Source organism: Mytilus galloprovincialis, chromosome 1 (genome assembly GCF_965363235.1).
Source record: "Mytilus galloprovincialis chromosome 1, xbMytGall1.hap1.1, whole genome shotgun sequence".
Taxonomy (NCBI): domain Eukaryota; kingdom Metazoa; phylum Mollusca; class Bivalvia; order Mytilida; family Mytilidae; genus Mytilus; species Mytilus galloprovincialis.
Window position 1 is genome coordinate 125,540,278 of NC_134838.1, and position 24,475 is coordinate 125,564,752.

Sequence of the window (24,475 nt, forward strand, 5' to 3'; positions counted from 1 at the left end):
AAAATAGACATTTATAAAACAAACAATCCGCACAGTGAAGGGATGCCCAATAAGCTTCTTTCTTATATCTTTATGTAAACAGCTTACTATTCACTAGTTTGTGCTTGAATAAATAAAAGTTAATTATAACAATTTTATTATTAATCCTGAGGTATACAGAGGTATTAAATGCAATTTGTGCCTGGGTATCCATAAACAAGTGTAGTATTATAAACTGAGGTATACACTATACAGATATTAATTGCATTTTGTGCCTTGGTATCCATAAACATGTGTTGTATTATAAACTTTAACAATCATATATTAACAAACAACAAGTACAAAGAAAGAAATAAAAAAAAAAAATCAATTCAATTAATAGTGCTCAGCTTTTTGTTAAAAAAAATAAATTTGCCCGATTTCCCTGAGATAAAGTTTGAATGCTGTATAAATACCTATACCATTATGGTAATATGGTCCATATATTGTTTTCTTTTATGTTTCTGAATTAAAAACATTTCTTATTAAATAAGTGCTTTAATATCCATTTCATTTGAGAGTTCATTTAGCGCCAATATTTATAGCTAGATCGTAAACTTATTTTAATATGTCAAACACCTGCAGATAAATTAAAAAGATTTGAAATTAAAAATAAACCAAAAAATTGATTGAAATAAATTGTCTATTATACTCTGAGAAAACTTTCTGTGTATCAAAGATCTAAAATATATATTAAAATAGACGGCAGAGTAGATTTATTGGATTTGGTCATGCCGAGGGATAAATATAAACATTGTGTTTTATCATACATCAAATTTTAAATATTTAGATTTCCACAAAAGAATACTGTTTTCTATGTGAGAAATAAAGGCAACAGTAGTATACCGCTGTTCAAAACTCATAAATCCATTAGAAAAATATCTCAACCATAATTATACATGTACATCTGTAGTAAAGTTAACCTATACATAGTAAAACAAAATAGTTGTAATGTTACAGATATTTATATTTCCAATTTAGTCTATAATTAATTAAATTCAACGACTCTATTATAATTTTAACAGGAAACTAGAGGCTCTAAAGAGCCTGTGTCGCTCACCTTGGTCTATGTGCATATTAAACAAAGGACACAAATGGATTCATGACAAAATTCTATTTTGGTGATGGTAATGTGTTTGAAGTTCTTACTTTACTGAACGATTTTGCTTCTTACAATTATATCTATAATGAACTTTGCCCATTAGTAACAGAGAACTATATTTGGTAAAAATTTACATAAATTTACCAAATTAATGAAAATTGTTAAAAATTGACTATAAAGGACAATAACTCCTTAAGGGGTCAATTGACCATTTAGGTCATGTTGACTTATTTGTAGATCTTACTTTGCTGAACATTATTTCTGTTTACAGTTTATCGCTATCTATAATAGTATTCAAGATAACCAAAAACAGCAAAATTTCTTTAAAAATTACCAATTGGAGGGCAGCAACCCAACAACCAGTTGTCCAATTCATCTGAAAAATTCAGGGCAGATAGATATTGACTTGATTAACAATTTAACTTCTTGTCAGATTTGCTCTAGATGCTTTGGTTTCATAGTTATAAGCCAAAAACTGCATTTTACCCCTATGTTCTATTTTTAGCCGTGGCGGCCATCTTGGTTGAATGGCCAGGTCATCGGACACATTTTTCAAACTAGATACCCCAAAGATGATTGTGGCCTAGTAGTTTCAGTGGAGATTTTGTAAAAGATTACTTAGATTTATGAAAAATGGTTAAAGATTGACTATAAAGGGCAATAACTCCTAAAGGGGTCAACTGACCATTTTGGTCATGTTGACTTATTTGTAGATCTTACTTTGCTGAACATTATTGCTGTTTACAATTTATCTCTATCTATAATAATATTCAAGATAATAACCAAAAACACCAAAATTTCCTCAAAATTACCAATTCAGGGGCAGCAACCCAACAACCGATTGACCGATTCATCTGAAAATTTCAGGGCAGATAGATCTTGACCTGATAAACATTTTTATCCCATGTCAGATTTCCTCAAAATGCTTTGGTTTTTGAGTTATAAGCCAAAAACTGCATTTTACCCCTATGTTCTATTTTTAGCGGTGGCGGCCATCTTGGTTGGTTGACCAGGTCACGCCACACATTTTTTAAACTAGATACCCCAAAGATGATTGTGGCCAAGTTTGGATTAATTTGGCCCAGTAGTTTCAGAGGAGAAGATTTTTGTAAAAGATTACTTTAATTTACGAAAAATGGTTAAAAATTGACTATAAAGGGCAATAACTCCTAAACGGGTCAACTGACCATTTTGGTCATGTTGACTTATTTGTAGATCTTACTTTGCTGAACATTATTGCTGTTTACAGTTTATCTCTATCTATAATAATATTCAAGATAATAACCAAAAACACCAAAATTTCCTCAAAATTACCAATTCAGGGGCAGCAACCCAACAACCGATTGACCGATTCATCTGAAAATTTCAGGGCAGATAGATCTTGACCTGATAAACATTTTTATCCCATGTCAGATTTCCTCAAAATGCTTTGGTTTTTGAGTTATAAGCCAAAAACTGCATTTTACCCCTTTGTTCTATTTTTAGCCGTGGCGGCCATCTTGGTTGGTTGACCAGGTCACGCCACACATTTTTTAAACTAGCTACCCCAAAGATGATTGTGGCCAAGTTTGGATTAATTTGGCCCAGTAGTTTCAGAGGAGAAGATTTTTGTAAAAGATTACTTTAATTAACGAAAAATGGTTAAAAATTGACTATAAAGGGCAATAACTCCTAAAGGGGTCAACTGACCATTTTGGTCATGTTGACTTATTTGTAGATCTTACTTTGCTGAACATTATTGCTGTTTACAGTTTATCTCTATCTATAATAATATTCAAGATAATAACCAAAAACAGCAAAATTTCCTCAAAATTACCAATTCAGGGGCAGCAACCCAACAACCGATTGACCGATTCATCTGAAAATTTCAGGGCAGATAGATCTTGACCTGATAAACATATTTACCCCATGTCAGATTTGCTCTAAATGCTTTGGTTTTTGAGTTATAAGCCAAAAACTGCATTTTACCCCTATGTTCTATTTTTAGCCGTGGCGGCCATCTTGGTTGGTTGACCGGGTCACGCCACACATTTTTTAAACTAGATACCCCAATGATGATTTTGGCCAAGTTTGGTTTGATTTGGCCCAGTAGTTTCAGAGGAGAAGATTTTTGTAAAAGTTAACGACGACGGATGACGACGGACGACGACGGACGACGACGGACGCCGGACGCAAAGTGATGGGAATAGCTCACTTGGCCCTTCGGGCCAGGTGAGCTAAAAAGGCATATAAATTCATTATAAACATCTATTTTTCTACCTTAAAATTCAGATTTTTTTTAAAATAATTTGAAAATTCCATTGATATAAGTGATTACTTTTATATAAATGTGCCATTGAGGAAAGTTTAAATTTTCAGTTTTGCTACAAGTCTTTACAAAATGTGTATGCAGAAAATATTGAATCATATTCCATGCAATTTCAGCAGTGAAAAAAGATTATCAATCATATCTTGATTCATATTTGGTAAGGACTGGTTCTGACGGAAAAGTTATTGTACCACAATATTTATATACTATGTTGTTCAAGGCCATTAGTACATGAATAAATGAAAGTGTATACATTAAATGATCATTTCAAAACTCGTCTCACTAATCCCGTCCTCATCAGACTCAATGTTACTGGGACATGTGGTACTGATTGTTTCCTGTGGGAAGGCACTATCACCAGATTCACTACAGTTATACCACGCAGCACTTCTTGGAGTCTCCAACACTATTGTATTTGATTCTAAATCATAATTTTCCTCAATAATTTTTTCCTGAGACGATCGTGAGTATGTTTTTGGTCTCTTACGATTAATTTTGAGATGTTTACACATGGTACACTGAGTGGAGTCTGATGCTACAGAAATACGACACTTGTTAAGTTTGGCAAGCACTGTAATGGGTAACTGAAAGTCTGACGATGAATGATCGGTACTGTATCCATCTGAATACCAATCCTCTAAGTTCTGAGCACTAATTGGTCGAAAAGATTGCAGATTTTGAACATTTTCATTGGTAATATTGTCTTTACCTTCAATAAGTTTTTCCCAGCTATCAGTGAGTAGCTGAGTCTGACTGGTATTTTCACATGATAATGGATTCACAGTGTCACTCACTTCAGAATCACTTGAAGACTGATTAATATTTTGTCGACTTGTCATTGATGTTGAATCTGAATCGGAATCAGATAATCCAGATTTGGGTAAAAATCTCTTATGACTGTATGTCCCTGCTGAATGAAAAGTCACAGATTTTTCACGTTTTGAATGATTTCTGCCTTCTGATGCTGAGTCTGAGCTTGATGATATTTCTTCCCATTCAGACATAGAGTCGAGTAATGAGTCCTGCATATTTTTATAATAATTTCCCTGATACAAAGCCTTCTGATACTGACTTACCCAGCCAGCACTAAAAGGTCTCTGAAAATATTTACTGTGTTTATTGCAAAGACTGAGTTTGCAGTTAATGCAAGAGTCTTGCACACAAACATTGTCTTTCCCATCTGCGAATAACTTTTTGGCGGGAATGTGGAAGAAGCGATAATACATTATCATTGAGACAATGCCTATGACAAATGTGATACATGCAATGAATATGATAGTATATGTTCTCAACGAATTATCCTCTACTGCACTTAAATACCACACAATCAAAAGTACAGCATTTTCTAGGAACATAATTGTATAGAATGTAATATATCTCCATTGCGTTCTCTGGCTGTTGAAATTGAGGTAACAAAATATGTAAATGTAAGCAATGAGTGTGCTAAGGAAAAATCTGTGCACTCGACTGACTCCCACTAATTCGAAAAATCCAAACACAGAGGTAAAAATACACACCATCATTGTTAACCAGTGGAGTAAAATCACAAGAAAAATCCAGGATTTGTATAAAGATGCAAAAACAATTAATGACAAAATTCTGGAAATTATTTCTCCAAATCTCCAGATCAGGCGAAAAATTGTTCCAGGAAAAGTTAAGACTGTGCCTTCTGCTATATCAGCTTCATTTTGTCTCCTGTAACTAGCTAAGGCCCAGGCAATAGCACACATTGTGACAGTTGTAGCAGAAATTATCAGCCAGTCAAACGAGTTATATTTCACTATTAAATACACTTGCATTCCAAATATAGGCAAACTGGCTGAAAATGTATAAAACAGTCTTAATATGCACAAGTCTGCTAGATCACGTTTCTTCCATTTTATTTCATCTTCTGTTATCAAGCGAATGTGTCGCCATACAAATCCCAGCTGAAACACATGAAGCATGGCTGTTCCAAAAGCTTGAAATGTTGTCAAATGTTCTCCTCTCTTATGGAGCAGAAGTAAAGCAGACACTAACTGGACTGTTACCATTGGTAATAGCATCAGTCCCAGCATAATTGTAAACCACGTTCTTTTAGTGCTATCATCATATAAATGTATCACAAACATAGCATTTAATACAACTTCACCAATATGGAGTAGTAACGAAAAAACAAGGTAAATCCCAAAACATAAAGTTAAACAGGTGGAGGCCATTTTGTTGTTTCAATTAATATTTGCTCGAACAAAACGTATTAATGATTCATCTGTTCATTACTATAGATTTAAATGGTATAATCTCTGGCTTAGCACGTATTTGTTGTTTCCGTCTTACTAAACTGCCAAATCAATCTACATGTGAACATTATCTCATTCAATCTTTATTTATTAACATCAGTTCAGTCAGAAAGATTTCACAGATCCCATCTCAAAGAATCACTAAATAATTCGACCATTTTATACATTCCATAAAACTACATCTATTCACAAGTTTGATCCGAACCTGTCGTTTATGGCTCTATGGTCACACACATTCATCAAGAGAGTGAAGTTACTGATCCGTGCTTAACTTGTGTCCCAATGGAGTCTGACCTCTTTTCAAATCTTTTCTTTTCAATTCAAAAGATTTCTAAATCGAAATGGATGTAGATTTAAACAATTTTGTTAAGATCATGATTTAGTTTCTGATGGTGACGAGATAATTTTTTCCATTTTTCTTTCAGTGTGGCTGTATTAGTATCAATATCTTATCTCCTTTGATGCTTCAACTACCTGAAATGAGAAAACAATACAGATATTATCATAGTATAGATTATATCTAAACAGCCTATATCGCGTTAATGTGGAAGAAGGTTACAATCTTTAAATTATACACCATAACAATAGAAACAACAAAAAAATCTAAAAAAAATATTTCCATTCCTTCAAATATACTTGCAGTAAACGGAATTAACTCCACAAAAAGAAGATTATCCATTTTAGAAGTACTAAGTTGAGAAATTATTGAATAAACTATGACATATTTCTGTTCATTTGTCAAGATTTCACTACTAAAATTATTTTGTGTTTCTTCTGAACATTTAAATATGCAATCCCTTCATTATGTATATTGTCAATTACAATTATAAAACTAAGGCACGAACAATAGATTTTTCTACTATTATATCCTTAATATATAGTTGCAACAATTATAAAGAAATACAATAGCTGTTTTGAAAACAAATTTGAATAAAAGTTTGACACAATAGATCAATATAGTTACCGCACCATTCTTATTTTGAGATTTAATGGTGTAAAAGAATGTCAATGAGATTTTATTTGATAATCAACGGTACACAGAACAAAGGAAAACTTACTCATTTTCTATTTGTCAAATTGTCCTAAAAAACATACTAAAACATGTTACGATCACAATATTTTTATAAAAACTTTATTAACAATGCGATTTGTAAGCAGTGCTTTTTTTTTCAATTTGATATTCCAATAATAAAGGGGTTTTAGAGCATATTAATTTTTTGTAAGTACAGAAACATGTCAAACACATTATTAATAAGTAATTCGTGAGTTAACAGTCCAATAGACAATGGATAAGCAAAAACATATCTGACATTTTCCCAAACAAATCATTCCATAAAAACCATCAATGTATATACTTATAAACTTTGCTTATATGGACATGAGAATTACATAAATATGTGCATAATGCTACCAAATTGTAAATAATATAACATTTATATGCAGAAAATAAGATTACAATGAATGTTCAAACAGGGAAAATAATGTAAAATATGTATGAGTACTATTACCTTATTATTTATGATAGAAATGAACTGCTTAATCATAATTATACATTTTTACCTGGTAATGTCAGGTACTGAATTAATGACATATTTGTTCATAGGTGAAAAAAAGGAAAATTATGTTTACTCAAAGTGTCAGATATATTAAAAAGTTTGTGTCAAATTCCTTAATTCTTATATTACTACTTTAAATATAAATTATTTATTCAAAAAGTAATACAGCTTATAGCTACAAATACAATAAATACTAGTGGTATAATTTTAAAAAAATGATAAATTATCAAAATATTTGTGACTCAAATAAAATGTATATACTTTACAGTTTACAAAGTAGTTAATGCTACAAAAAGCCTGACCCAATGGAAATACCTCTGATTATTTTTTGTTTAAGTTCAAGAACTGTAAAAAAGTAAAAAAAGGTCATTTTTAAGTTTTTACAACCATGCATCATCACATATTACAAATATTTGTCAACCAGAGGCAATTTTCATTTTCTGAATTTTTGTCATTTCCAGCTAATATTTCACTTTTATATATAATACTTAAAATTTGTACAAAAATGAACAACACAATAATCATTATAAATGTTTTGACAGTACTCACATTTCTTTATTGCCATTATTTCCCATTCTAGCAGAAAATCGAAATTGAACTATTAATATTCTAACAGTTAACAAAAATGTCATATGAACAAAAGTTTCTAACTATGACACAGCAATACAATTTGCTTTCTCACCACAAAAACATCCTTTTCAAATCAATTATGATTTTTTTTTTAACAATGAATTTTCCCTCCACTTGTTGGTCAATGTTAAAGGGCCTGACTACCTGTTGATATGAAGTGTGAAGAAATCTGTAACAAATACAGATTTACCTGTAAACAGCCCTCCATGTGATAGAATAAATTACTTATTAAACCCATATTAAACTGTTAAGTCTTGCAATCGCTTCACAAGAGTAAACATTCATAATGGAAAATTATCATATTAAAAAAAAACAAGTTGTTACACTGCAATTCAGGCATTGAATTTTTTTTATATCAATACCACTATGAAATTAAAAAACATAATTCTTTGGCCCCAGGGGTCATGATGAATCAAATAAACTAATTTTTCATTGACGAATTGGTAAAAATTGACATATCAGTCGTAAAATCTCTGATCTTTGTCATACAAATCAATTAATTATTACCCAAAGTTATATCAAATATGCACTGACATATTCAAAACTATTAAGATAAGAAATTCTGTTTACATCTTGTAAGTTTCCTTAGGTAACATTCATTGTTCACAATCTCATGTACTATCTTCATTCTTTTTCATACAGTTATAAAATTTAATATCAGAGCGCAATTCTCACATAATGATTCTGCATTCTGCTTAGACATCGTAAGGTATGAGCTATTGTCAAACCAGAAAATCTGGTCAAAAGAATTTTATGTTCAGGGAAAAAAAATCACAAACTATGTTGAAGAAAAAAGTAAGGACATCTTTATTGCCATGAAACCAAATCTATAAATAAAACTTTCCAAATGCATTTAAAATAATGACAGCATAAATCATATCCTTACAATAATCTCATCCAAACTTATACCCTGACATAAGACTTTACATGGATCTTATCCTAAACTAAAACCATAAAACTTACATCAATTTTATAATAAAGTAAAACCATATCCCACATTGCAACCATATGTTAACATAAATCTTAGCCTATACTAGAACCAATTATCTTGCATAAAAACCATACCCTAACATATTTCTGATTGTATACTAGAATCATATATATATTTTCTAACATAAAACTTTTCCTATACTACAACCATATTCTGACATTGAAAATATATCTAAACATAAATATTTTCCTATACTAAAACCATATCCCTCATTAAAACCATATCAAAACATAACTCTGATCCTATAATAGAAATCTCACATTGAAGCCTATCCAAAAACAAATCTTATTATATACGAGAACTGTATCCCACATTGAAATCATATCTTAACATTCATCTTATACTTTACTAAATCTATATCATACATTGAAACCATACTGTAACATAAAGCTTATCATAAACTAAAACCATATCATACATTAAAACCATATGATGATATCCCAACATAAATTGTATCTTATACTAGAATCATATCCTATTTTGGAACCATATTCCAACATAAATATTATCCTATACTAGAACCATATCCTATATTGAAACTATTTCCTACCTAAATCTTATACAAAATCAAAACCATATCCTTCCTAGTAAATTGATTGATTGATTATTGTTTGCTTAATATTCAGTAGCAAATATTACATGTATGTTCAGGACAAGAACTAGCTAACAATAAATACTTTTTAAATAAACAAAAGTATGGAGGTAAAACCTCTCATAACACATACAACAACTGAAATACATTAATCTTTTAGAGGAATCTTACAATGCTTTGAAAAATTAGGATTCAGACTGAATTTCAACAAGTGTTGTTATTCTTTTTTCAAGAAATTATTCTTCTTATAAATTAATCTTTTTCTGAAAAAAATGGAATTTCCTACATCTGTCTATGTTTTAACATGAATGATCACACTTTTAAAAAAAAATCATATATGCTTACATTAAAAGATCTATAAGTGATAAAATAAACATAAGCTAGTCTTGACTAATAAATAATTACATTTAATATCGAAAAATTACACATAGAAATTCTTAGGTAACAAATCTGATTACGATGTAGAAAGATTTTATCTAACTAACTTCAGATACCCTTCTGTTTTCAGACCTTATACAAATATCAAACAATCATATGACACTAATATCATAAAGAATGTGTAATTAGACAGGTAAATTACAGCTATATATAATCTTATTTGTCTACAAATATTTTCACCTGTCCTTTTGACAATAGTTATTTAGAGGTTAGCTAACAATAAAATAAATACCATCGTTGTCCCTATCTGATCCCCCATAACACCTTGCGTCCTTTGTTCAAAATTCCAATATTTTTTTTGGTTTTGCAATAAAAAATTTGATGATCCTATAATTATACAATTTAAAGAGTTTAGAATCCACTTATGGATTCATTCAAAGTGATTTTAACAAAGAATTACAAAAATATTTATATTTATCTAATGTTGCATCTAAAAAGCAATTTTTAATGAAAATATCCTCAGTCAGTGGAATTCTCACGCTCCAAACACAATGTATGACTTATGTTGTTATAAGAACATTATTTTACATGTAACAATAGAATTTTAACTTCTTTACACCAACCTTTGTCAACATCTACAATAATTATTACCCACTTGGACTAGAATTATTAACAAAGAATTTCTTCTTGACTTCTTTCTCTATTGAATTTCAATAAAAATGTGCAAATAAATGCAAACTTCCATAAGCAAATAGGAATGTGAAGATGTGAAAGGGTGAAGTTCCTACTTACTCCTGAGGGTGAATTTTAAGTGTCTCTCTATTTGGTACATAGATATGATATACATGATATCCTGGTATTTTTTTTTTATGACTTTAATACAACATTGGAAATTAAGTTTTTACCCAAAAATTAGGCAACATCTAATAAAATAACAATTCTTTAGTTTAATGAATACAATTAGAAGTAGTGTTATAACTCTTTATGTAAAGTGTTTGATTCACATGTCTGATTGGTATCTAGTACTATCTACATCTAATCACAAATCACAAAATCCTATTATTTGAGTGTTTTTGAGATTTTAACCTCTTATTTAAACTTTGAAATGACACACCAAAAGCTAATTCTTTCAATCTTAGCAAAAGCTAGGGAATCAACAATTGTAATCTTATTATCAAACCTTCTATAGAAGGTATCATTTCATTTCAAACATTTAATTGATAACAGACTCTTCCCTCTGAAACTGTACAAACAATGTTAAACTAATTAAATATTAATAGAGTAAATTCTATCCTATCCTACCTATTCAGTGAAATCTTCTCCTCAGACATAAATTCAATTCAATATAAGTCTCATCTCTCAATAATAAATAAAACAACGTTACATTTAGTGTAAAAACATATGATGAAATTATAAAACTTTCATAATTAACTCTTTATACTACAAATTTAATATGTCATGATGAGTTAATTAACAGAGAGCTTTGGTATTTAATTATTTCAATAAAACATGATTAAAACTTTAATGAGTGAAAAGGACATAAAGTTATCACATATAAACATGACAACTGACAACTGAACATGCCAAATACCTACAAAATTCTTACATATTTTAAATTAACTTTTTTTCTAACATATTTTGTTGATGACAACACTTATGCCTTACAATGATTAATAAAAACTGCCTACAAACATTCAAAATAAAACATAGACACTGAAATATATCAACTGCTGCATCCTTAAAATGTTAATAGTACAACACATGTGGTGTTTATAGCTGAAGGGTGGATTGCAATTTAAAAAAAAATAAAATTTCTGAGACATTGGTCTATAAAAGATAAGAATGTAAATACATATATATTTAAAGGTCACATCACAGCCTTCAACAATAAGTAAACAATCTTATCACAAGATATGAATGCTTAAAGTAAACCTGCATATTTGAAATTGTTCAAAAACAACTAACAGATTAAGTACCATATAACTACATGTATGTGTGCATTAGTTTAAACAGTATTCATTAATGAAAAATTACAAGATATATATTACAATGTTACATAACGCTTTGATTGAGTTTGACAAATTAAAACCAGCAAATCATTCAGGAAAGTTGCCAAAGTACAGAATATGGGATTGGGAAACAAGTTTGGAAAAACTTTTATAAATCTGTCTTCCTAGACCCAATTTGTTACTAAGTTATACCAAATTGCAGTTTCAATCAATTTAAAACAGAAGTCAATACCGATATTTGGTTAAGAATATATTTCATTACATTGCACTTGGTTCATACTAATAACCTTTCATTACCAATGGGCTTAAACTTTTCACAAAAATAAATAAAGTAAATTTCGACCAAAAGTTGATCAGTTAACTTCTTACATGCCTATTATTCTATTCACAAAACTTTATATTCAATTATATAATTACTTCAAATTTACCCTTAGGCTTTTCAAAAACTATGCAAATATGATACATGTACAATGTTGTCAGATTTAACATATTTTAAAAATTTGATTAATAAATGCCCTATTGCAGTAAGAATAAACATGATGAAATAAAAGAAAATAAATCAACCTATTAGAAAGGGTTGATGCATAAAATTCTGCTTGAAATTAAAATATTCAGAATTCAGACAAGCACCTTTAGTTAAAAAGTGTTCTAAACATTCACAAAAAGTTAAGGTATCAGTGTAGCATAGTTAGCAAATTGTAAAAAAAATCTGAACCAGAGTATTCATTAATTAGACAGCAACCAATTACACACTAAAAACAGTTTTTTGTTTGACGTTCAGTTTTACTGAACTAGTAAAATTTTTTGTTAAGGGCCCAGCTGATGCCTGCCTCCAGAATCAGGAAATTCTCGCTGTGTTGAAGACCCATTGATGGTCTTTGGCTGTTTTCTGCTCTTTGATAGACACATTTATGGCACGCCGTTTTTATATTTATTCAAATTTGAAGATATCTTATTTATTTAACAAGATATCTTATTAAGTATTAAGATATCTTTATTTTTTATAAGATATCTTATTTAATTTGAAAGTAAATAAGATATCTCTATTAGTTTATAAGATATCTCTATTAGTTTATAAGATATCTCTATAAGTTAATAAGATATCTTATTAACTTATGGAGATATCTTATATATTAAATAAGATATCTTTATAACCGATTAAATAAGATATCTCTATAAGTTAATAAGATATCTCTAAAAGTTTATAAGATATCTCTATTAGTTTATAAGATATCTCTATAAGTTAATAAGATATCTCTATAAGTTAATAAGATATCTCTAAAAGTTTATAAGATATCTCTATTAGTTTATAAGATATCTCTATAAGTTAATAAGATATCTCTATTAATTAATAAGATATCTTATAAAGTATATAAGCTATCTTACTTCTTTATAAAGATATCTTTTAAATACATACTTTATAAGATATCTTATTAATTAATAGAGATATCTTATAAACTAATAGAGATATCTTATTAATTAATAGAGATATCTTATAAACTAATAGAGATATCTTATTAATTAATAGAGATATCTTATTAATTAATAGAGATATCTTATAAACTAATAGAGATATCTTATTAACTTATGGAGATATCTTATTAAGTAAATCAGATATCTCTATTATTAACTATATAAAAGATATCTTATATAGTTAATAAGATATCTTATAAATTAATAGAGATATCTTATATTTTAAATAAGATATCTTATATATTTAATAAGATATCTTTATAAACATTTTAATAAGATATCTTATATATTTAATAAGATATCTTTATAAACATTTTAATAAGATATCTTATTTAATATATAAGATATCTTATTTAATAAATCAGATATCTCAATTAATATATAAGATATCTCATTTTGTTATTAAGATATCTCAATTAGTTTATAAGATATCTTATTTAACTAAATAAGATATCTCGAAATTGAATAAATATAATAACGGCGTGCCATACACATTTCCCATTTCCATTCTAAATTCTATTCAAATTGATCTTCATTACATATAACATATCTGACAAATAAAGGACCACTCAGCATCATGTATAAGTAAATTAAAATGTGTGAATCTTATATAAATGTCACATGCAATACATCTAGTCTAGTATTAAAACTAGAGGCTCTAAAGAGCCTGTGTCGCTCACCTTGGTCTTGTGCATATTAAACAATGGACACGGATAAATTCATGACATAATTGTGTTTTGGTGATAGTGATGTGTTTGTAGATCTTACTTTACTGAACATTCTTGTTGCTACAATTATCTCTATCTATAATGAACTTGGCCCAGTAATTACAGTGGAAAATATTTTCTAAAAATTAACAAAAATTTATGAAAAATGTTGAAAATTAACTATAAAGGGCAATAACTCCTTAAGGGGGTCAATTGACTATTTTGGTCATGTAAACTTATTTGTAGATCTTATTTTGCTGAACGTTATTGCTGTATACAGTTTATCTCTATCTATAATAATATTCAAGATAATAACAAAAAACGGCAAAATTTCCTTAAAATTACCAATTCAGGACAGTAACCTAACAACGGGTTATCCCATCCATGTGAAAACATCAGGGCAGATAGATCTTGACCTGATAAACAATTAGACCCTGTCAGATTTTTTCTTAATGCTTTGGTTTTTGAGTTATAAGCCAAAAACTGCATTTTACCCCTATGTTCTATTATTAGCCGTGGCAGCCATTTTGGTTGATTGGCCAGGTCACGTCACACATTCTTTAAACAAGTTACCCCAATGATGACTGTGGTCAAGTTTAGTTTAATTTGGCCCAGTAGTTTCAGAGAAGAAGATTTTTGTAAAAGATTACTTTTTCAAGAAATTATTCTTCTTATAAATTAATCTTTTTCTGAAAAAAATGGAATTTCCTACATCTGTCTATGTTTTAACATGAATGATCACACTTTTAAAAAAAAATCATATATGCTTACATTAAAAGATCTATAAGTGATAAAATAAACATAAGCTAGTCTTGACTAATAAATAATTACATTTAATATCGAAAAATTACACATAGAAATTCTTAGGTAACAAATCTGATTACGATGTAGAAAGATTTTATCTAACTAACTTCAGATACCCTTCTGTTTTCAGACCTTATACAAATATCAAACAATCATATGACACTAATATCATAAAGAATGTGTAATTAGACAGGTAAATTACAGCTATATATAATCTTATTTGTCTACAAATATTTTCACCTGTCCTTTTGACAATAGTTATTTAGAGGTTAGCTAACAATAAAATAAATACCATCGTTGTCCCTATCTGATCCCCCATAACACCTTGCGTCCTTTGTTCAAAATTCCAATATTTTTTTTGGTTTTGCAATAAAAAATTTGATGATCCTATAATTATACAATTTAAAGAGTTTAGAATCCACTTATGGATTCATTCAAAGTGATTTTAACAAAGAATTACAAAAATATTTATATTTATCTAATGTTGCATCTAAAAAGCAATTTTTAATGAAAATATCCTCAGTCAGTGGAATTCTCACGCTCCAAACACAATGTATGACTTATGTTGTTATAAGAACATTATTTTACATGTAACAATAGAATTTTAACTTCTTTACACCAACCTTTGTCAACATCTACAATAATTATTACCCACTTGGACTAGAATTATTAACAAAGAATTTCTTCTTGACTTCTTTCTCTATTGAATTTCAATAAAAATGTGCAAATAAATGCAAACTTCCATAAGCAAATAGGAATGTGAAGATGTGAAAGGGTGAAGTTCCTACTTACTCCTGAGGGTGAATTTTAAGTGTCTCTCTATTTGGTACATAGATATGATATACATGATATCCTGGTATTTTTTTTTTATGACTTTAATACAACATTGGAAATTAAGTTTTTACCCAAAAATTAGGCAACATCTAATAAAATAACAATTCTTTAGTTTAATGAATACAATTAGAAGTAGTGTTATAACTCTTTATGTAAAGTGTTTGATTCACATGTCTGATTGGTATCTAGTACTATCTACATCTAATCACAAATCACAAAATCCTATTATTTGAGTGTTTTTGAGATTTTAACCTCTTATTTAAACTTTGAAATGACACACCAAAAGCTAATTCTTTCAATCTTAGCAAAAGCTAGGGAATCAACAATTGTAATCTTATTATCAAACCTTCTATAGAAGGTATCATTTCATTTCAAACATTTAATTGATAACAGACTCTTCCCTCTGAAACTGTACAAACAATGTTAAACTAATTAAATATTAATAGAGTAAATTCTATCCTATCCTACCTATTCAGTGAAATCTTCTCCTCAGACATAAATTCAATTCAATATAAGTCTCATCTCTCAATAATAAATAAAACAACGTTACATTTAGTGTAAAAACATATGATGAAATTATAAAACTTTCATAATTAACTCTTTATACTACAAATTTAATATGTCATGATGAGTTAATTAACAGAGAGCTTTGGTATTTAATTATTTCAATAAAACATGATTAAAACTTTAATGAGTGAAAAGGACATAAAGTTATCACATATAAACATGACAACTGACAACTGAACATGCCAAATACCTACAAAATTCTTACATATTTTAAATTAACTTTTTTTCTAACATATTTTGTTGATGACAACACTTATGCCTTACAATGATTAATAAAAACTGCCTACAAACATTCAAAATAAAACATAGACACTGAAATATATCAACTGCTGCATCCTTAAAATGTTAATAGTACAACACATGTGGTGTTTATAGCTGAAGGGTGGATTGCAATTTAAAAAAAAATAAAATTTCTGAGACATTGGTCTATAAAAGATAAGAATGTAAATACATATATATTTAAAGGTCACATCACAGCCTTCAACAATAAGTAAACAATCTTATCACAAGATATGAATGCTTAAAGTAAACCTGCATATTTGAAATTGTTCAAAAACAACTAACAGATTAAGTACCATATAACTACATGTATGTGTGCATTAGTTTAAACAGTATTCATTAATGAAAAATTACAAGATATATATTACAATGTTACATAACGCTTTGATTGAGTTTGACAAATTAAAACCAGCAAATCATTCAGGAAAGTTGCCAAAGTACAGAATATGGGATTGGGAAACAAGTTTGGAAAAACTTTTATAAATCTGTCTTCCTAGACCCAATTTGTTACTAAGTTATACCAAATTGCAGTTTCAATCAATTTAAAACAGAAGTCAATACCGATATTTGGTTAAGAATATATTTCATTACATTGCACTTGGTTCATACTAATAACCTTTCATTACCAATGGGCTTAAACTTTTCACAAAAATAAATAAAGTAAATTTCGACCAAAAGTTGATCAGTTAACTTCTTACATGCCTATTATTCTATTCACAAAACTTTATATTCAATTATATAATTACTTCAAATTTACCCTTAGGCTTTTCAAAAACTATGCAAATATGATACATGTACAATGTTGTCAGATTTAACATATTTTAAAAATTTGATTAATAAATGCCCTATTGCAGTAAGAATAAACATGATGAAATAAAAGAAAATAAATCAACCTATTAGAAAGGGTTGATGCATAAAATTCTGCTTGAAATTAAAATATTCAGAATTCAGACAAGCACCTTTAGTTAAAAAGTGTTCTAAACATTCACAAAAAGTTAAGGTATCAGTGTAGCATAGTTAGCAAATTGTAAAAAAAATCTGAACCAGAGTATTCATTAATTAGACAGCAACCAATTACACACTAAAAACAGTTTTTTGTTTGACGTTCAGTTTTACTGAACTAGTAAAATTTTTTGTTAAGGGCCCAGCTGATGCCTGCCTCCAGAATCAGGAAATTCTCGCTGTGTTGAAGACCCATTGATGGTCTTTGGCTGTTTTCTGCTCTTTGATAGACACATTTATGGCACGCCGTTTTTATATTTATTCAAATTTGAAGATATCTTATTTATTTAACAAGATATCTTATTAAGTATTAAGATATCTTTATTTTTTATAAGATATCTTATTTAATTTGAAAGTAAATAAGATATCTCTATTAGTTTATAAGATATCTCTATTAGTTTATAAGATATCTCTATAAGTTAATAAGATATCTTATTAACTTATGGAGATATCTTATATATTAAATAAGATATCTTTATAACCGATTAAATAAGATATCTCTATAAGTTAATAAGATATCTCTAAAAGTTTATAAGATATCTCTATTAGTTTATAAGATATCTCTATAAGTTAATAAGATATCTCTATAAGTTAATAAGATATCTCTAAAAGTTTATAAGATATCTCTATTAGTTTATAAGATATCTCTATAAGTTAATAAGATATCTCTATTAATTAATAAGATATCTTATAAAGTATATAAGCTATCTTACTTCTTTATAAAGATATCTTTTAAATACATACTTTATAAGATATCTTATTAATTAATAGAGATATCTTATAAACTAATAGAGATATCTTATTAATTAATAGAGATATCTTATAAACTAATAGAGATATCTTATTAATTAATAGAGATATCTTATTAATTAATAGAGATATCTTATAAACTAATAGAGATATCTTATTAACTTATGGAGATATCTTATTAAGTAAATCAGATATCTCTATTATTAACTATATAAAAGATATCTTATATAGTTAATAAGATATCTTATAAATTAATAGAGATATCTTATATTTTAAATAAGATATCTTATATATTTAATAAGATATCTTTATAAACATTTTAATAAGATATCTTATATATTTAATAAGATATCTTTATAAACATTTTAATAAGATATCTTATTTAATATATAAGATATCTTATTTAATAAATCAGATATCTCAATTAATATATAAGATATCTCATTTTGTTATTAAGATATCTCAATTAGTTTATAAGATATCTTATTTAACTAAATAAGATATCTCGAAATTGAATAAATATAATAACGGCGTGCCATACACATTTCCCATTTCCATTCTAAATTCTATTCAAATTGATCTTCATTACATATAACATATCTGACAAATAAAGGACCACTCAGCATCATGTATAAGTAAATTAAAATGTGTGAATCTTATATAAATGTCACATGCAATACATCTAGTCTAGTATTAAAACTAGAGGCTCTAAAGAGCCTGTGTCGCTCACCTTGGTCTTGTGCATATTAAACAATGGACACGGATAAATTCATGACATAATTGTGTTTTGGTGATAGTGATGTGTTTGTAGATCTTACTTTACTGAACATTCTTGTTGCTACAATTATCTCTATCTATAATGAACTTGGCCCAGTAATTACAGTGGAAAATATTTTCTAAAAATTAACAAAAATTTATGAAAAATGTTGAAAATTAACTATAAAGGGCAATAACTCCTTAAGGGGGTCAATTGACTATTTTGGTCATGTAAACTTATTTGTAGATCTTATTTTGCTGAACGTTATTGCTGTATACAGTTTATCTCTATCTATAATAATATTCAAGATAATAACAAAAAACGGCAAAATTTCCTTAAAATTACCAATTCAGGACAGTAACCTAACAACGGGTTATCCCATCCATGTGAAAACATCAGGGCAGATAGATCTTGACCTGATAAACAATTAGACCCTGTCAGATTTTTTCTTAATGCTTTGGTTTTTGAGTTATAAGCCAAAAACTGCATTTTACCCCTATGTTCTATTATTAGCCGTGGCAGCCATTTTGGTTGATTGGCCAGGTCACGTCACACATTCTTTAAACAAGTTACCCCAATGATGACTGTGGTCAAGTTTAGTTTAATTTGGCCCAGTAGTTTCAGAGAAGAAGATTTTTGTAAAAGATTACTAAGATTTACGAAAAAATGGTTAAAAATTGACTATAAAGGGCAATAACTCCTTCAGGGGTCAACTGACCATTTTGGTCATGCTGACTTATTTGTAAATCTTACTTTGCTGAACATTATTGCTGTTTACAGTTTATCTCTATCTATAATAATATTCAAGATAATAACCAAAAACAGCAAAATTTCCTTAAAAATTACCAATTCAGGGGCAGCAACCCAACAACAGGTTGTCCGATTCATCTGAAAATTTCAGGACAGATAGATCTTGACCTGATAAACACTTTTACTGCAGTCAGTTTTGCTCTAAATGCTTTGGTTTTTGAGTTATAAGCCAAAAACTGCATTTTACCCCTATGTTCTATTTTTACCCATGGCGGCCATCTTGGTTGGTTGACCGGGTCACGCCACACATTTTTTAAACTAGATATCCCAAATATGATTGTGGCCAAGTTTGGTTTAATTTGGCCCAGTAGTTTCAGAGGAGAAGATTTTTGTAAAAGATAACTAAGATTTAGGAAAAATGGTTAAAAATTGACTATAAAGGTCAATAACTCCTAAAGGGGTCAACTGACCATTTTGGTCATGTTGACTTATTTGTAAATCTTACTTTGCTGAACATTATTGCTGTTTACAGTTTATCTCTATCTATAATAATATTCAAGATAATAGCCAAAAACAGCAAAAAATACCTAAAATTACCAGTTCAGGGGCAGCAACCCAATAACGGGTTGTCGGATTCATCTGAAAATTTGAGGGCAGATAGATCTTGACCTGATAAACAATTTTACCCCGGGTCAGATTTGCTCTAAATGCTTTGGTTTTTGAGTTATAAGCCAAAAACTGCATTTTACCCCTATGTTCTATTTTTAGCCATGGCGGCCATCTTGGTTGGTTAGCCGGGTCACGCCACACATTTTTTAAACTAGATACCCCAATGATGATTGTGGCCAAGTGAGCTAAAAAACAAGTTTGAAACATTTCAAAATTCTGTTAGTCATAACTTCAAATTAATAAAAGGATGGGTTTAAATTAAAATTATCTAAATTATTTTTAATCCCTTGAGCTGTTTTTTTTTCGTGACATTAAAAATTTTAATATGAAAATAACATAATAGAAAACTTTAAATTTAAACTTGATATATTGTATATGAATTTTACGCATACCTAGAGTCAAATCCGCTATTCCACATGAAAAGTTTCTTTTTACAAGATGTGCCCTTACAAAGAGCTCTTTAATAACAATTGTTTTGTACTGATGAAATTTTAATCTTCCAATTTGTCGACATTCTACAGATTATCATAGTAAACATTTGTGTCCAATCAAATCATGTAGAAAAAATAGTAATAGCCATATACAATGTCTCTTTTAATGACAATGTTATTTGTATAAAGGATAATTCCAGGGTCGATACCTACTAATTTGTAAAGTTTCTATCGACAAAAGTAGCTCCAGGGTATTTTTCTATGTAACTAGTCCATCAAATCTCAGGTCAATTTAAAATTCAATACTTTTATAAAATACTGAGTCTGAACTCTGTCGTGTCATCCAAAAACTAACAATTATGTTGTCACGGAAGATGAAAAATGGTGGGAAACTTCTCTACATACATCAGCTTTAATCAGAGACATTCAGTACACATATAAAAACACCTTGTTTTATTTAAAAGAACATAAAATATGAATGTATATACATGTATATATCATTTCAATGGAAAACACATAACAAATACAAATTTATTCATATAATAAAAACATAAAAAATTCCAAGGAAGGATAAAAAAGATCTAAAATTTTTGCAAACCAAATATAAAATTGTACATTATTATTTGGTGCTAATTTAATGGAATTTTCAAAATAAATTCCTTTATTATTATTATTTTGAGTTTTTAATAGTTATCCCAACAAGAAACAGCTTTTAAGATTATACACTAAAAATCAGGAAGAAAAGTTACAAACATTCTTCTGCCTTCTCATGTGATAAAAACATATGACTTGAAATGAATTGAAATAATTATTTAATTTAACCAGATAAATGGAAAGTCTCTTTAGGTGCCAATAGACCACTTTCGAGTTCATCCGTCACCGGAAAAAACTTGTCAATTAGGCGTGCCTTTGTGACGTCATTTACCAGATAGAGGGGGTCGCCTGTATCCCTGCACTATCAACGTTCATCAAGCGTCTTAGTGATCGTCATTGTGCAGGATAAACTAGAAATAATTTTTGTTTTGTAAGTACTTAATAACAATTCCTTAATGACAGTAGTGCTGATTGTCATTTATGAGAATTTAGTTTGGCGAATGAATCGTGTAATATAGTATTAAAATTTTCCAACCACTCGCTCAACATTGGAATGTAAGTGACGATGCCCCTAAACGCACGAATGATGTTCACTAAAACCAGAGTTTTTGACAGAAATGCATCGAACTCGAAAGTTGTCTATTGAAGCTTGCCTCCATGTACAGGATTTTCTTTGTATCTTGAATATCCATTGATGGTCTTCAGCTATTTTCTGCTCTTTGGACAGGTTGTTGTCTCGTTGAAACATTCCACATTTCCATTCTCAAATTTTGTCTCTATCTTAATCTCCATTATTAACTTACATTATAATATCTTTATTATCTTTCAGAATAAGAATGAAGTATTTGCCACTGGACAAAAAAAGAAACAACAATCAGTTATCTTTAGATTAATCCTCAAATTAACAAACCTTTTAAGATAAGCTTTAAATAATTGTCTAAAAATGAAGGGTTTATAAACAGGTTTCCTATAAAGCAATCACCTAGTCTATGAATGTTGTAATTTTTTTTGATTTGTGGTAAATGTTTCAGGGTACTACATATTTCTAGTCATATGACCAATTTTTTTTAATGGTCATCCTCTGGGTATTTTATTCATCGATAATTAAGTATAGTTTTCATTGGTAAAATATGTCATCTGTCCATGATCTTTTCAGAGCAACTTATGAACTTAATTTCACCTTAGCTTATAGAAGTTAATTGTGAAGTAAGACACAACTCAGGAGGATGTTTGTCTCATTGGCAATCATACCACATCACCATATTCTTGTATTAAAAAGAATTATAGTACCAGTTTTTTCAAATCAACTGGTTTATTATCAGCTAATAAATCAATTAATTTATCTTATTTCATGATAGCTTTTGGAAATCAAAGAATATTTTGTTCGTTGAATTACAACAGTTTTTATATAACTTAATCTTTTAACAATGAAGATTATAACAAACCTATTCAACATTTAATAACAGAATAGTAACAACATGATGAAAAAGGACAAATCAAGCAGACCCTAAATAAATATAATGATGCAAAAAAAGTCAAGTACACCTTACATAATTGCTGTGATAAAATTCATTAATTGAACCAATCAAACACAATCTAATACTTTAATATCATAGAACTATTTACAATTATAGATGTAACAATAATCAACTAGAGACACAATTGTCATTTCATATTGCATCTTGAATTATTATATCATTAAAACAATTTGTTTTTTACAGAAACAAATACTTTTCAAGCTATTCTGGCTATGCCTATGGCAAGCTAGTTTACTTTTATACAGCTAATATTTGCTATTTGTTACATAAAATATGTAGCTGATTTTAGTTTAAATATCTAATTGTACTTTTAATACCTGTATCATTTTTTTTCTATAAAAAAAACCCCTATCAAATGGAAGTATGAAAAGATATCTAATTCAAATTTTCTGAAGGAAATACGTAATAGTAAATTTATAATAAAAACCTACCAAGTTTTTTTCACTACATCCTTTATTACAAAACATTACGAAAGTTCTACATTCCTTATTACTGCCCACAATATTCAGGATTGCCCTCTCGTCTTCAATACCATTGGTCAGTTTAAATCTGTACTAAATATATTAAACACATTATAAGTAGTGAAATTACAAGTTTCTATCGATGTAGTTAATAAACAGCGGCCGGTATTCCTTGAATAAATATTATCATTACAGTGGTTACATATAATCTGACCATCAAAGAAATATTTGTCAATACAGAGAATTGTGGGCCATGACACAGGTTGATAGGGAGCTTGTAAACTTCGCCTCATTTACCGCCAAATCAAAAGAAATTAAATAGATTTTCTTTAAAAAGAATCCATTACGTACAGTTATATTACAATTTTTTCTATCCCGCTATAGATTTCACCTTTCTACAGATTTCATTAAAAGATTTACGCTATTCATAAATGAATCAATATTTTTTTCTCTTTCATATGACCAACTTTTATGTATAGTGAAGAAAAAATGTGGTGTGTGAATACAATGACAGTTGGCCAAATATTTCCACCTTTATATTCCTTAGTTATTTAGGCTACAGGTTAATGACATCCAGAGTTTTTAGTGAATAAAATCCTACTCTTCTATAGACATATAAAGTGTTATTTTTATGTATTTTAACATATATCTTACATAGTAAAGGTTATTTTGGGCAGAAGTTTATAAAATTACTGTTTGAATAAACTTTATAAAAAAAACTTTTTTTTCACCAATTCATAAGTTATGATAATGATTGAAGTTTTCCTTCCACAAAAATCAATTACATTCATAAAAAAAATATAATTGGTTAAACCCAAAAACTCACAGTTATATTATAATTATAAGAATGTAACTTTCTCTTTTTTGGGGTATTCCAGGTGTTTTGAATTATTCTAAGAATATATAACAAAAAATTGTTAAGGAAATAATAAAAAAAATAGTGTAAAAAAATGTAATATAATAAATTTTTATTTCATAAACAAATACCAAAAAAGT

General features: G+C 28.6%; 1 protein-coding gene across 9 annotated transcripts in view; it reads right to left on the bottom strand.

Annotated features, from left to right (window-relative positions):
• Positions 1-119: 119 nt before the first annotated feature.
• The window catches only part of LOC143057607 (uncharacterized), a 31,016-nt gene continuing 6,660 nt past the window's right edge, over positions 120-24,475 (bottom strand). The window contains exons 2-3 of one of the 9 annotated variants that reach the window (XM_076230958.1): positions 23,446-23,572; positions 120-6,177 (exon numbers count right to left, since the gene is read on the bottom strand). In XM_076230958.1, the coding sequence (XP_076087073.1) occupies positions 3,683-5,626 (1,944 nt within the window). In that variant the 5' untranslated portion in view covers positions 5,627-6,177; positions 23,446-23,572 and the 3' untranslated portion in view covers positions 120-3,682. The other 8 variants (XM_076230983.1, XM_076230974.1, XM_076230949.1 and 5 more) reach the window with 8 other exon arrangements.